Here is a 16,002-nt window from a genome sequence, read left to right as displayed (position 1 = left end):
TTGTTAATTGACTCATTGATTGATGGATGGTTTCCAAGCTCTTAACTCCCTACATTTTTTATCTTACTAATATTTCCTTCATGCCCAGATTTGAAAATTACTTGTCACTCTTACATCATTTAAAAAAAAATTACAAAGGAAGAAAAGGAAGTTTAAAAGAAAGGTCAAAAGCATTCCCTTCCCCTCCCTTTTCTGGTGTATTTGGGGTCAGTCTGGGGTGATTCATGCTAATGAGCATATTTGCCTTGGCCTCCTCCATCCTCTGAGAGAGATGCTTCCAGTGGGGACTTGACTTCAACCTGCCCTTTGGATTCTCCATCAATCCTATTTACTCATGGCCTGGGCCAGGGGTTCTCAGTCTCTAATGAATCCCAGAATCAGATGCCTGGGACTCACTCCAACCTCCCAAATCTGAATCTCTGGGGACAGGGCTGGGCCAATCCTTGTGAAAAAGCTTTGCCATAACTTTTCCATGCCCCCAAGGTTGAGCGCCCCTGGCCTCGCCATTGTTCACCATGAGCGCTGCAATGAACATAACTCAAAGACACTTCCCGTGCTAGCAGAACTAAAGACGACTTCTTTCTAGAGGTTAACAACTCGATTTCTTTTTTACCAGAAAGAATTCATTTTCGTTCTGACAGCAGATTATCTATCTTATTTATCCCTAGAGAATTTCACATCTCAGAACTAAGACACTCCTTGAATAAATACATGAGTTTCCAAAGTAGTTTCTCACTCAGGGAGCTGGTAGAGAAACCCCCCCGACCCCGGGAGGTGGAGCTGACCCCTCCGAACGCAAGCAGGGTCAGATCTAAGATGCCCTGGGTGGAGACTCACGCCTTCAGGAAACCCGCACGTAGCCACTTTGCATCTTCACTGTTTCTGGTCTTCCAGGCTTGATGAAAAGGACAACCGAGGATGCCTCCTGGGTAACAGTTTTTAAAAGGTCCCAGGTATCAAGTCTATGATGTTTTTCCTATAGTCCTGCTAGATAATACACTTAAACGTGTGTGTGTGTGTGTGTTTCCATGAGAGTAACCATGGCTAGGCAGAGCAAGAAGGTTGCAAGAGAGGAGGAAAATCTGCATAGAGATCCCCGGAATCCTGTTGAAACTAAAGGATCTAGACTCCAGAGCCTCCTTTCTCATTGAAGAGCACCTTCAGGTGAGCCCGGGAGGCCCCGCCCAGAACCCAATGATAGGAAAGGGATGAAGCCCCCGAAATAGCATCCCTATGGAGCTGAAAGGGGAGGGGCCAGCACAGCTCCCCAGTGGTGTGATGCATCCTGATCCAGCACCCCCCTCCCCGAGCCATGCAGGAGCTCCCTTGGAAGAGGAAGCAGTTACAAGAGGAACTCCCTTGAGCTGGAAGAATCCAACCGCTGGTCCGAGATCTACACTCTCCCTGTGGCTACACTACTACAGACAGTGGCCTCTGGGGGCCTCCAGCCCCTGGTGCACCAGCCCCATGGAGGCAATCAGATGGTCTGTGTCCTGGCTCCAACGACGAGACAGGAGCAGATAAAATTGCGTCTCTGACTTCTTGAATATATCATGGGAGGAGAGTGCAAGGGCTTGGCTTCTCACTTTTGAGGCTAGACTGGGCCTGCAGAGGAGGCTTTACTTAGACCCCAATTCATACGCAGAACAATCAGTGCTCGCACCAACCCCAGGAAATATGTATTGGCATTATCAGCATTGCACTGGTAAGAAAACTGTGGCCCAGAGAGACGAAGTAACCTGTCCTAGCTCACACAGCAGGCGACCCAGAACCTGACTCCTAAAGCCACACTCTTCTACTGCACTGCTTGTTACCCACTGACATGGGCCCAGCATCTGGAATCACAAAGGAATCAGGAATGAAAAGCTCTAGACTTGACCGTCTACACTGATGAACGCGTTGACCTGGATGGAGAGAACCACCAAACACCCAGAGAAACAGCACAAGTCGGCAGGGAGGCAGGACCTGACACCACTGGCAGTGGCCTTCAGCACTTGTAGACCCCAGTCCTCACTCCCACCACCTGCCAGGGCACCTGAGATGGGTATTAGTCGACCTTTGACACTAGCACTCCCACGGATGTGCTGCCAGGTAAGGATGCTCTTACTGGCACAGCAGGGCAGATGAATTTGTGTATCGAGTTACTGACCGCAGATCAAAACCAGGAGGTAGTGGGAAAGAAAAATAGTGGCTTAATGTGATAAAAGGAATGTCAACATCTGCTAAGTCCATGCTTAGGCCAGCGAGCAGCCCGAGGTGATCACGCAGCCAGTGGGCAGCTGGGGTCTGAGAGGGAACATCACCAGATTTGATCTTGTCTGTTCTGGAAGTCAGGTGACCACACCACGGGTCACTATGACTTGACTTCCGCCCTGCTCCACAGTCAGAGCCTTCCAGATCACTCAGTAAATGAAATGACTAGTCATTTCCATCAGACAATCAGCAGGGCTCCATTCTGTTTCCCTCGGGCTGCATTGATGATTATTTACTAGACCGACCCCATGCACTGATTGTTCTGGAGTCCTGCAGATGGGGCTTTACTGTCCGTCAGCATCTGATAACTGCATACCGGTTGGCTGCAAGCTCTCTATCAACAAATGGATCACGGCGCCCTGAGGCTCTGAGAAGTTCTAGACATTTATCTGCATAAGCAACGCCACCTTGTTCAGCTGTGGACAAAGCTGCCTGCCCGGGGACCCGCCTCCGACGATGACTCAGTGGCTCTCCACCAGAGCCAGCCTCCACAGTCACTTAGGGGTGGGGGTAAAAATGCCACTTCTGGGTCCCACCCATAGAAACTTTGATGTAATTGGCCTGGGAGGAAGCCTGCTATCAGTTTTTAATTTCCCCGAACAATTTGAATATGTAGCCAAAGTTGAGAACCACCAGTTTCTGTTGAAACCCACGCCCTTGGTCCCAAGAAACATCTGTTGCAAAATTGGCCCACAGTCATCACCTCGCTTTGGTGGATTTCTATATCTAGGGTCCAGGGGTGGGACTGGGGGTGGCAGAGCCCACGGAGGTGGGAGGTATGTCTTGATCTAACTATGCAGCACATCTTGCGTTTGTCTTCCCAAATCACTTTCTGTTTTGCTTTCGCTTCCTCGCTCTTTTTTTTCTTTCAATAAACCATATTCACGGCCCCTCTCAATTCTCTAACCTGTTGTCCTCCCTTTGTGATCAAAGTCCCAGCTGCTTATGATCTCATTTACTCTCAAAATAGCCCTGAGAGTGAGGAAGCAGCCAGGCCGTTGTTAGCCTAAGGCAAATCAGGGACCTGCAGATCCTAGTAGAATGCTTCTACCTGCCCTGGAATTTACAGCATTACCAAAGCCAGTGCGTTCACAGCAATTTTCAATTTACAAAGTGCTTTCATCTCTTTGTTCCTGTGGCCTCCTCACAGCCAGTCTGTGGGGACAGTATTTTCATAACTAGGGTGGTTACATGTCCTGAACAACCCCAGGTAACCCCTGTTGTCCCAGGCTCATTGTTGGTGACACCTCCTTTCACTCTCAGAAGTGTCTTGGTTTGGACACTAAATGATACGGTCACATTATTTATAACTACTCTCTTGTCTTAAGAGGCGGGTCTTGAGACTCATGGAAGTTACAGAACTTGTTCCAAGTCACTCTGCTAACTAGAGGCAGAGACCAGACTCGAACCCAGCTCCTCTCTCTCCTCTGCCCCATCCACATTTGTTACGGGGAATTAGAATCAGAGCTGGCCTACTCAAACCTTTCTAATTACAGATGAAGAAATGAAAAACTTGGGGTAAATGATCTCTTAAACGTCCCTACTAGAACGTTCCCTGGAAGGGAGAGGCATGGAGTGCAGGGCAGGGATGGGCAGGCATCTGAACAGTGTTGCATGACCACATTAGGATGGGTTAGTAAGTCGCTAATAAATGTCATCTTGGAAGCACTCAAGAACCTAACTTGGAAAAAGAAGGTACCAGACCTCATGAAAAGATGCTCAAACATTGCTAATTATTACAGAAATGCAAATCAAAACTACAGTGAGGTACCACCTCATACCAGTCATAACAGCCATCCTTAAAAAGTCTACAAATAACAAATGCTAGAGAGGTTGTGGGTAAAAGGGAACTCTCCTACACCATTGGTGAGAATGTAATTTGGTACAGCCACTATGGAAGACAGTATGGAGGTTCCTCAAAAAAACTAAAAATAGAGTTGCCATATGATCCAGCAATCCCTGGGCATATATCCAGGAAAAAAAAAAAAACTATACTTTGAAAAGATACATGCACCCCGATGTTCAGAGCAGCACTATTTAAAATAGCCAAGACATGGAAGCAACCTAAATGTCCATCAACAGACATCTTTATAGAAGATATGGTATATATATGATGGAATATTACTCAGCCATAAAAAAGAATGAAATAATGCCATCTGTGACAACATGGGTGGACCTAGAGATGATCATACTAAGTGAAGTAAGTCAGAGAAAGACAAATACCATGTGAAATCACTTATATGTGGAACCTAAAAATGATACAAATGAACTTATTTATAAAACAGAAACAGACTCGCAGACATAGAAAACAAACTTAACAAAAGGTCACCAAATGGGAAAGGGTGGGGAGAGGTAAATTAGGAGTTTGGGATTAGCAGATACAAACTACAATATATAAAACAGATAAACTACAAGGTCCTACTGTGTAGCACAGGAAACTATATTCAATATCCTGTATTAAACCACAGTGGAAAAGGGGGGGAAAAAAGGTGCAAGACCTGACATATAGGTGTTTGGAAAAGAGTGAGAAATTTAGAGTCTGAGCTGCTAGATGAGGACCAGCTCACAATGTTATTCACTGTCAACTTTGGGGCATTTCATGTACACTCTCTGAGCACACATGTGTTGCTCAGCCATAAAACGAGACAAATCATCATCCTTAGCCCCCGAGGTTGTTAGAGGGAGAGCAAACTGCAGCTGGCCAAGTGCTCTGACAGCATGATGTCTCACGAGGTCCCTGGGAGCTACCTTTATTTGTTTTCATTACTTTTTGTGAGTGAATCAAGGCTCATGAGCAAGGATGCTGGGGACTCAATGAGATAAGGTATTTAAATGTGCTTCATAAGTCCTAAAATGCCACTATTTTAAAAATTATTATTATTATTATTATCAGCAGCAGCAGGAGTAACAGATACTGATTATCAATTGATGTGGCACAGAATCGTACATCCTTGAAACTCACTGGATGATGGAGGGTTTGAATGACACATCCAGAGGACAGGCTGGGTTGGCGGTCCCTTCATGGGAGTGTCAAAGATGACCACATCACAACTCTTCCTGGGTGAGGCCAGCCAGCCTAGGAGGCTTCCTGGAAACCTCCCTGCTGGGCCCTGCAGAAAGCACCTCTGATACCTGACACTTTCCACAAGAAGGCCCTTCTCTTCATGAGAATCGCGCAGCAAAGAGAAACGTCAAACTGTGCAAATGCCCGATTCTGTAAATCAGTACACTGCTTCTTAAAAATGAAACCGTTCAAAGCCTGGGGAGCATCTTTATTTTGCAATTATGTTCAGCCTTCACCTGTAAATGACAACTACTAACCAGAAGCTCAAAAGGGAGGGGGGTGGAATCAAAAGAACTTTCCTATCTGATTTTTTTTGTTGTTCCCCCTCTATCTGGTTTGTGCACTGGCCGAGAAGCCTGCTTGCCTTTCAGGGGTTGCATTCCTTTAGGGAAAAGACAAATGACAAAAACGGGTACTTTAGAATTCTTCGAGGCACTGGGGGCTGCAAAGTGAGCTTTTAATATAAATGGAGAAAACCTCCAAGCTGCCAGCATGAAATTCAGAAGGTGCAGGTAGAATGGCCTGCTCACCTAAGAGTAGGGCAAAGGGCTCCTTTGGCTCTAAAAGAGTCAATTTGTGTTTCAGATACCTTTCAGGAACTTGACACCGTGAAACTACCTGCTCCCAGGGAATCTGAGAAAGTCCTAGAGTAGCTTTCTTCAAGAAGAGCAGCAAGATTCCCTGCTTTGTAAAAGCTCTCCCTATTCGCTCCGCAGACCGCAGGCCTGGACGCTGGGGGCCAGGGCAGCCTGTCCGGCCCTGGGTCCGACACTGCCCAGCCTCCGAGAAGACATGCCCTCTTCCATCCCGGCTCTGCCACAGCGCCTGGAAGTCCTGCCCAGAGGGGTCCCGGAAACCAAATGACACAGACGCCACAAAAGCAACATTTGGGGGGAGAGAAACAGGTTGGGGAAAGTTAAGTCTCACTAAAAGACAAATGCAATGTCTATGGACAATTTTGAAAAAATAACTCCAAAAAATGTAAAACCCAGTGGAAAAAATTTAACAAACCTTCGTGAAAGGCTGGGCCAACAGAGACAGATCATTGCCCAGATGCAAAATAAATCACAGCTGATTTATTAGTTTTTAGGCATCAAAAGGTAACAAAGACCAAAAAGCTGTTATCAAGGTTCATACAGATCTTATACTTTCTGCCAAAATCTGTTTAATTAGCTTGTCGATAAGGATCCATTGTCCAAAACACATTTAAAAGGCATATATATTCACCATATTCCCCATTCCTGGGAATATATATATATGTATTCCCCTCCATTCCACCGAATACATATGCCTTCTAAATTGAGCCAGGAGGCCCCTAACAGGCACCAAGTTCTCTTTCCTTCTCAGTTACCTGCATATTTCTAGAGAAACAGCATTCTAAGGTTTTTGCCCTTTGTGAAAGGTCTCAGCGCTCAGGCAGCCTGCCGCCTCCCCCTCCCCCAGGTCCTGGCGGCTGTCTCTGCACTGCCCTGGAGGCAACTCTCCTACGGCTTCAGGTTTCCCCGTTTCTGTGGTGTCGGCACCAAGGACCTATCAAATGTTTATTACATTCGCGGGCCGGGAAACACTGCCTCAGCTGCATCCTTCCTCCTACAGGTTGCAAAGGAAGTGTAGCAGCTTTTGACGTTAGACTGTTTCTGCCCAGGGAGCGAGGCGACTGAATTTAATTTTTTCACTGTGCTCCTTCCTCCCAGTCTGCCCCAGGTTACCCTGGGCATTTCCTGACACTATCCTGCAGAAGCGCGATTTTGACAATAATAATATTGTGGGCGAGCGGAGCGTCGGTTTTCTGATTTGCAGGTCACAGGGCAAGAAAACATCTTTGTGCCTTTTGCTTTCATTTAATAGCTCTGAGTGAAAGAGGAAAGGGGGATTTTAAGAAACGTTACTTGCTCTGCCAAAGATAATTATATCCCTACTGTTTTCTTTTCTCTCTCTTCCTTCCCCTCACCCTCAATTTTAGAAGAAAGGTTCAGGGCTCCAGGAGGGATCTCCCTGATCCTGGAGATGCCCTTCAGGACAAGCCAAAATTGCACCGGAGCAGGGCAACCGCAGGTCCCGCGGTGGGTTTGACAAACTGCTGGGGCCGACTCTCCAGGAAGACAGCCACCTGTCAGATTGCACCTGACTCCCTCCCGCCCGGGAGCCCCGAAGCGAGGCTCGGGCTCGCAGAAAGGCCACCCAGGGGACCGCCAGGGCTGGGCTGCGCTCCCTGGGGAGGGTCCGGTGTCCCAGCGCGCTGGGCGCACGGCCGCGTGAGCCGCGAGTCGGGCTGGAGGAGCCGCAGGTGCGGCGGCGCGGGGACGCCGACCTACCTTCACGAAGAGCTCGATCTCGGGGTCCCTGTCGTCCCCGTTAGCCGTCGCCGCGTCCGTCATGCCGTCGGCGCCCGGGGCCAGAGTCCCGGGCCGGGGAGGCGCCACCTCAGCGGCGCCCGGGTCAGCGCTCCTGCTCCTGCTGCTGCTGACAGCGGGGCCCCCTGCGGAGCGGCGTTTATTTATCGGTTTTTAATGTATGTCTCAAGCCGGTGACAGCAGTGCCTGAGAGATCTGGGGGCCCCGGCGATCACCCGGAAAGGGGACAAGCCAGGAGGGGACAGGGGACCTGAGGGAAAGGTGGGCTCAGGGATGGGCAGCAGGTCCTGGGAGCAACAAGTGCCGCGCACTGGGAGGTGTCACAGGATCCGCCGCCGGCAGTGATCCCGCGGTCGCCGCCAGCGCCCAAAATAGCCGGCGCCGCGGGGCGGGGTCAGCCTGGGCGGGCGGGAGGGGCTCCCCGCGAACGCGGCCCCCGCCCCGCACCCCACACCCCGCACCCGGCGGACCCGCAGCAGCCAGGCGGGCGGAGGATGTCCTGGCAGAGCTGGAGCCGGGAGGGAGTGGAGGGGAGACGAGGAGAGAGGAGGGAAGAGAGATGGCTTTAAGCCTTACGTTTCATTAATGAAGCATCAGCTCTTCCAAGTTACTCTTCTACCGGCCTTAGCGATGCTCAGAGTGGGAAGGGGCTGTGGAGAGCGGGGAAGGGAACGCAAGGACCCTGAAAAAATGTGCATTTGCCCGCCTCGTGCTCGACCAACCGAGTAAGGTCAGCGGGGAGAGGGAGGCAGGGACGGGCTGCGGGTGGTGGGGTGTAAGATAGAGAGGTGAGCCAACCCGGTCAGGTGCAGCCCGAGCCCAGATCCATGTTCTTTAACCTTCTGGGCTGTTGCTCTTCCCTTTTCTTTTCTTCCTTTTCTGTTCTTATTTATTTCTGTCCTCTTTTTAAACGTTTTTTAGTAAAGTATAATATGCATTGGAAAAATGCATATATGGTTAAGTGCACAGTTCAATAAATTTTCACAACTGAACCCATCCATAAACCAGCACCAGATGAAGAAGTAAAACGTTAGCTACACCCCCAGAAGCTCCTCCTGGTCTCTCCTCTCTAGCTGCTCTACACTGCTCACATCCACCTGGAGTAACTATTATCTGGACTTGTAACAGCACAAGTTAGTGTGGCCTGGAATTTTACAATAAACACAGTATAAACTCCTTGGCGTCTGGCTTCCTTGGCTTGCCTTTAAATTGGTAAGGTTCACCCAGTCTGCTGTATGTAGTTGGAAATCATCCGTTTTTATTGCCACAATTTATTTATTCATTCTTCCATTGATGGACATTTGCATAGTTTTCAGTTAATGATTACCAGGGGGCTGCTATGAACATTCTAGCAAACATCCTTTCACACAACTGTTGGCTATACACTCAGGAGTGGAATTGCTTGGTTCTAGAATTTAAGAATGTTCTTCTCAAGTAAACACTGCCAGTTTTCCAAAGTGGTTGTACCACTTTACAGTCCCACCCTCTATTTCTTTAAAAAACAGGTGCTAAGTCTTTTGCATCTGGAATCTAGTCAACTTCTGTTTGTGTTCTTTGCCTTCTCTTTAGTCAGTCCTTTTTGTGCTCTATCTTGCTTTACTTACAAATATACATTTGTTCCACAGCTTTCTAAGAAAAAATTAATCACTTAATAGTAAGTAATAGTACTTATTAGGTTCCAGGCAAAAAATGCTAAGCTCTCTATGTGTCTTAACTTATTTAATCTTTATGGATAGGGCTATTATCCCAATTTTACAAGTGGGGAAACTGGGGCATAGAGTCTTTAAGTAACTTGCCCCTAGTCATTTGGTTAGGAATCAGCAGAATCAGGATTTGAACCCAGACAGACTGAGCCTATGCTCTTAACGACTCTACTAACTGCCTCTCTCAAACTTAGTGCACACTGGGTAAGTCACTCTGGGCGAAAAACACAAAAGACACTGCCCTGGTCTTAATGGAGATTAAAATCTATTTCAGGATAACAGTCACATAAAAGGAAAACTAAGGCTGCCGCATGAATTGGGCAGATGGAGGGGCTACATAAGTCAGCACATAGACAGATTACTCACCACGGATAGAGTGGCCAGAGAGAAAGGCCTCAGAGAGCAGAAGGCACTACAGCTGAACCTTCCAGAATGGTCAGGCACCTGATTGGCAGAGAAGATGACCACCCTTTACGACAGGCTGTTTCCCCATAAAATCCAAGTGCAATGTCTCCTCACCGTACACGATACACGATAGCTTTGTCAAGGTGAGGTTTAACTGCTCTCCTCCTTGGTTTCGGGCTTACATCACCAAAGGCCTTTAGAGAAACAGTCACCTTCCCAGCTGTACATTCCCAGCCAGTGACTGCATACTCTGGGAAGGACAAGGTTACAGAGGGAGACAGCCACCTTCGCTGCGCTGCGTGCACTACAGACTCATCACTTTCCCGCATGGGGCCACAGACAATATTTGCAATAGCAGTGTGGAAGAGGTATAAAATTATATGCTAAAATGCCTTTGAGGGTTTTTTTTTTTTTTTTTTTGAGAGAGAGAAAGATGCCTTACCCATGTGATTATTTTCTTGGCTATGAGCTAAACAATATGTGACATGACCTCCACTTTCCTTAATCCCACACCTGACAGAGTTGGCTTTTACTTCATTTTCTCCAAATATCTACCACTTACTGAAAAATGAAGCAGTTCCCTTTTAATTTCCAGATAATACCTCCCATCTGAACATCTTTGCAGGTAACTGCTTATCTTAATATTATAAACTTTTATTTTGAAAAATATTCTGCTTTGGTCATAAAATATTTCTGTGCATATTTCTAGTTTTTAATTTCACATTCTGCTTTATAAGTTCCAGATTTAAAAGGCTTCATTTTATGCCCTTTAATGTCAAAGCAAAATTGGTTAGTCAGTTCCAGTTTTCTTCAGAGAAAAACACTTCCTTGATCATAGACTGTATTTCTGATAATCATAGTTTCATAAACTTGGTGCAAGTTTTGGTTAAATCCTTATCAGGAAAGCACTTCAAAAACATACTAAATGTTCACTTTGGCAGCACTTACACTAAAACTGGAACAATACAGAGCAGATTAGCATGGCCCCAAGGGAAGGATAACATGCAAATCTGTGTAACACCCATATTTTTGTATGATTGTTGAAATCAAAAATTATAACATATCTGATGGGGTTTTCAATGTATTCAGATTCAATTATATGACATAAAGGGTGAAGGTAAAGGACCTTATTTGTTGTAATGTTTCTCTACTTCACTTCAAGTGGTAAGCTATGAACTCACAGCAGACTGAGAAAAGTTATGCAAAGAGATATAGTAAAAAACCCAATAGAAAAATTTAAATGTAATGGCAAGAAATATTCAAATCATCTAAAAGTTGGGGAAAGGGAAAACAGAAAACTAGTAATAAAATGGCACACATAAATCCAACCATTTCAATACTTACACTAAATATAAATAGTCTAAACACATCAATTAAAAGCTGGAGATTGTTGGACTGGATTAAAAAAAACAATCCAAAATTCAACTCTATGCTGTTACAGAGTCTCACTTCAAACATAATGATATAGATAAATTAAAGTAAAAATATGAGGAAAGATACCATGCAAACATTAATCAAGAGAAAGTTAGTCACTGTATTAATACCAAACAAAGCAGACTCCAGAACAAGGAGATCATCATGGATAAAGAGGGAGATTATGTAATGATAAAAGAGTCAGCTCATCAGGAAGATACAACAACCCTAAATGTGTATGTCCTTAATAACTGAGCTTCAAAATATATAAAGCAAAAGTAATAGAACTGAAAGGAGGAAAAGACAAATATGCAGCTAATGCAGTACCTAGAAAGAAATGTATAGGTATAGTACATACAAGTATTATTTATAAATATATTACATATATGTGTATAACACACGTAAGTATAGGTATAACATATATAAATTTTATATGTGAAATATTCTCTTTAGGAAAGAAGAAAGGTCTCAAATCAATAGTCTAAGCTTCCACCTTAAAAAATTAGAAAAACAATAGCCAACGAAACACAAAGCAAGAAGAAGAAGTAAATAATAAATATAAGAACAGAAATTAATAGAACTTTAAAAAGACAAAACAGTGGAGAAAATTAATGAGACCAGAAGCTGGTTCTTGGAAAAGACCAATAGAATTAATAAACTTCTAGCTATATTTACAAGAGAAAAAGAATGTGTATATATGATGATGATGATGATGATGATAATGATGATGATGATGATGATGAAGAAGAAACCATGATGATCCTTAAAAGATCTTCCCAAAACGTTCACCTTACCCAGCACCAGAGTGTAAGCATATCATTCACGACAAGCTCCTACTCTTGTGTACTTAACGATATTTAGTCGAACCCACTCATTCTGCCCAGGGTAGCAGCTATTTCTATAGCAGTAGGTCGTTCCACCCTTACATTCTCTACAGAGGATCTCTTGGACAATCCCAAGGGTTTCAGCTTCCAGCTGAGGGGACTGACCGATTTTGACGACACCGGTGGAAGCACCGGTCATATCATGTCTCTGTGGGAGGACCTAGTGGGTGTAGACAAAGGAAGATGGGTCCTTCCACCTGCATGAGGTCACAGGTTGGGCTGTGAGGCGGATTGGGCTGGGTCTCTGGTTCTGTTCCTTTATAAACTAATGTGCTCTCGGGTGTGTCCAACATTGCCAGTGATCTTTGTCCTCACAGCAATCTGCCTGCTTGTGCTCAGCACAGGGAGAGGCCAGGGAGTAGGCTGGACTGAAGCCCAGAGTCCATGTCAACAACTGTCACTCATCCTGCTGATTCACTCATTACTTATTCCTTCCCCTTGTGTTTTGGGGGTGACATGCTCTTTCTAGAACCCTCTGAGAATACGCTGTGTACAGGTCCCCTCCTGAAACTGAGCAGTCTTAACTCCTATTATTATTCCTTCCTGGAATTCCTTCATGGGTCGAGTCATGTCTTTTTCATAAGAGTGGAAGGTCCTTGAGGACAGGAATCCAGTTTGGTGTCCCTTCAGCATAACCCACAGAATGCAACTGCCCCTTTCTATCAGCTTGCAAGCAAGCTGATAATACTCCCAGGACAGTGTACATGCTCATTAAATAATGGCTGATGGAATCAGTTAATGAATAACTGGCACGTCTTTTATTCACAGCCTCCTCCTCCACTTGGAATTCTGTGCTTATAATACTCCAAGGCTGATGTTAGTGAAATAGACTTTACAGTGCGGAGTTTTTATAAATATTCTAATTTTGAACTGAAACATAGGAGAGGGTTATACAACCAAAATGATAGTTAACATTTACCAAAAGGCCACTGTGTGTGGGAACTCTGAATCCCTTATTAGCTCACTTCATCTTCATAATAACCCAACGAGACAGGTGCTGTTAGTCTCATTTCACAGACGAGGAAGCAAAGACTCAAAGAGGTTAAGTAACTTGTCCAAGGCCACACAGATAATTATAATCATTTATCTGGCACTCTGGCCCAGGTCTCCCCATCTTCTTAACCACCAGTGCTTTACTGTGTATGTGAAATAGGATGTGGTTGGATGAGATTTGGATACTGACAGACATTTAGAAATTGCTTATTGAATTGGTGGGATCAGTGAATGGCCAGTCTTAGAAAAGAAATGACTAGACTTGAGGATTCTGGAACCCTCCTTTGCTCTGCTAAACTTAAGAGACACCCAGAGATGAGCTGAAAAAAAGAAACAGGGACTAAGAAGTGGCACACACAAAATAAAAAAATGCCCAGCCCCTAGAGAAAGCAAAACCATGGGAGACAAAAGGCAGGAGAAAAGTGATCCCAGGTCATGTTCTGTTGCATCACTGTGCATTTTCGGCAGGGTTTGCTGCTCTGGTGATGGTCCTCCCTCAATGGCAAAGTTCATACATTAGTCACAGCAAGATCACATAAAAATACTAATCCATGTTTTAAAAACTTGGATAGCATCCAAGATAAATATATGTAACAAAATTCCAAAACAATTGTTGACCCATATTGCTCTTACCCACACATCTGGTTCTATTTCGACCAATAGGTTCACTTTGCCAATTGAGCAGAGACAGCCTTTAATAACTCAAAAAAAGGCATGCTGTTAAAGAGGACCAGGGTGGAGGAGAAGCGAGGTGACGGGCAGTGGGGATGGAAAGTCAGCATCTATACAAGTGGGAGCAGAATGCAGAATGTTTTGAGGAAAGTGGGCAGATGCCCATGACCCAACAGAATAAAGTTCTGAAAGGAAAAGTGAAGGGTTGTTACGATGTTTGACAGCTAGAATCCATTCACCTTTTTGTTAGAGGGGACCCCGATTTTCCTTAAGATTCTACATCCTCTCCATTCACAGCCTGTCAGGCTCAAGTGGAGTTTCGGGGTGGGCAGATGACTCATGTTGGCCAATGGGAGCACCGAATTCCTCTAAGCACAGTGATTGGTTCAAAATGGACACATGACCAACTTGGATCCAATGAGATTCAATTCTGAGACTTTGGTCAGAAATGTGTTTAAGAGAAAATTCTTCCTTTCTTTACAGAGAAACTAGGATATGATCCTGGAGCTGCCTACACTATCTTGCCACTGCTGAGACAAGAGTCTGACTGAGAGTAAAGTCAACAGAGAGGGAAAGAAAAGGGCCAAGAGATGGAGCAAGGAAGACTGTGTTCTGGTGTACTGTTTGAGTGACTGGACCTCTGGGTGCCTAGAATTTCCTATCCTGATGGTCAGTAAAAATCCCTTTTTGGCTCAGACCATCCTGAGTTGGGTTTTCTGATATATGCAACTAGAGATTTATATCCACAACAGTTAGAACCTGCACAGTATAAAGAAAGAGGGCTGTGGGCAAGAGCTGTTCCATATGATAGAAAAAAGGTCTCAACAACACGGTGATGCACTTTAGAAAGGTGACCGCATCCCGAGATGAATACAAAGTATATTCTTAAGGTTCTAATCCTCATAAAAACACGATATAGTCTTTTCAGGCTCATGAGCTAAGATACAAGGTGAAAATAAAAATATGTTCAGGAATTGACAAAGTTACAGAGAAAGGTCTTGTGTGTAGATGTAAGGTGATCACATAGAGCTACAGAATAAAATGATAAAATCATAAAACAATGTCTCCAGGAATTGATTGTGTTTTTTTTTAGCAGAGAAAAAAATTCCAGAAACATATATGTATTTGAGTCTTTTCTTTCTTTCCATATATTTCCTTGTATCTTTCTCTTTTCTCTCTACTTTAGGAACTCAGAGAAATAGAATAAAACATTTCTGTGCATCATTACCTGGTCAGAGCTAAGCTGACACAGAAGAAATTTATTTCTGCAGCACAGTAATAAGTGGTTCTCTTTAACCTATATTCAGGGAGGAAGGTTTGATTCTATTTTTGTCATATATTTTCCCCAACTGTGCAATCTTTTATGATCTGCCAGGAAGATTAACCCTACACCCACAAAGCTTGGACAGAAAAATCACAGAGTATTACCTTGAATTGTTTCAATTTCCTTCTTCCAGGGAGAAGGCAGAAAGCACTTCAAATATCTCATTTTGGTTAAATGCAGCAAGCACACCTTGGTCGGCTGTTCCGTACCAGGCACTGTGCTCAATGCTGGGGATAAATTTATGGTAAGTCCCAGCCCCCTTCCCAAGGAGCTCACAGTGCCTAAAACACGCATGGAGTGCTCCCAGTCCTCAGCCCCTCTAGCTGAGGAGATATAATGTGTTTTAGGAAAACACAGAATTGACATAGACCTGATATTGAAAAAGATGCTCATTGTCCACATTTTTATAACCAGATAGCACTTTGATCTACACCAGTTGCCTCACAAATGAGTCCTCCTCCACTGAGACATTCATGGCCAAAGTTACTTCATCATTTTCACATTCATTGCTCTATTGACTACCTATTTTACACCAAATACTCCTGGGAACACTGGGTCTACCTCAGGGAATAAACCAGGTGCATAACCCCTGACTGCCTGGTGGGTCTCTCAGTTCATCGTGGGAGATGGAACAAACAGGTAAACAAAGAAATGGATGTATAATTGTAAAATGGGAAAAATACTATCTGGGAATCTGGGTTGCAATGCTAAAGAATCGCGGAGGAGAATGGGGGAACCTCCTTTGTGCAGTGTCCATGGGGAAGGCCTCTCTGAGGAGGGGAGGGTTAAGCCCAGACCTGAATGATAAAAAGGGGCCAGTCATGTAAAGACCGAAGGGAAGAGAGAAAGGAACAGCATGTGTGAGGGCCCTGAAGTAGACAGAACAAAGCATTTTATGATGAGGAACTGAAGGTCTAGGGTCTACATCGTGGAATCA

The 16,002-nt window shown here is 44.9% G+C and overlaps 1 protein-coding gene and 1 non-coding gene across 3 annotated transcripts in view; one reads left to right on the top strand and one right to left on the bottom strand.

The window, feature by feature from the left end:
• The window catches only part of CLIC5 (chloride intracellular channel 5), a 129,152-nt gene that overhangs the window by 76,275 nt on the left and 36,875 nt on the right, over positions 1-16,002 (bottom strand). The window contains exon 1 of one of the 2 annotated variants that reach the window (XM_072944879.1): positions 7,633-8,016. The exons of the other annotated variant lie outside the window; for it this stretch is intronic. Within the exon in view, the coding sequence (XP_072800980.1) occupies positions 7,633-7,695 (63 nt within the window). The 5' untranslated portion in view covers positions 7,696-8,016. Of the gene's footprint in view, positions 1-7,632; positions 8,017-16,002 lie in introns of those variants that run through there. 2 annotated transcript variants of the gene reach the window in all.
• LOC116284764 (U6 spliceosomal RNA) lies at positions 10,707-10,810 on the top strand. The gene has a single exon (XR_004194428.1). It is a non-coding gene; the product is annotated as a U6 spliceosomal RNA (small nuclear RNA).

This window comes from Vicugna pacos, chromosome 20 (genome assembly GCF_048564905.1).
Source record: "Vicugna pacos chromosome 20, VicPac4, whole genome shotgun sequence".
Classification (NCBI taxonomy): domain Eukaryota; kingdom Metazoa; phylum Chordata; class Mammalia; order Artiodactyla; family Camelidae; genus Vicugna; species Vicugna pacos.
This window is presented reverse-complemented; position numbering and strand designations above follow the sequence as displayed.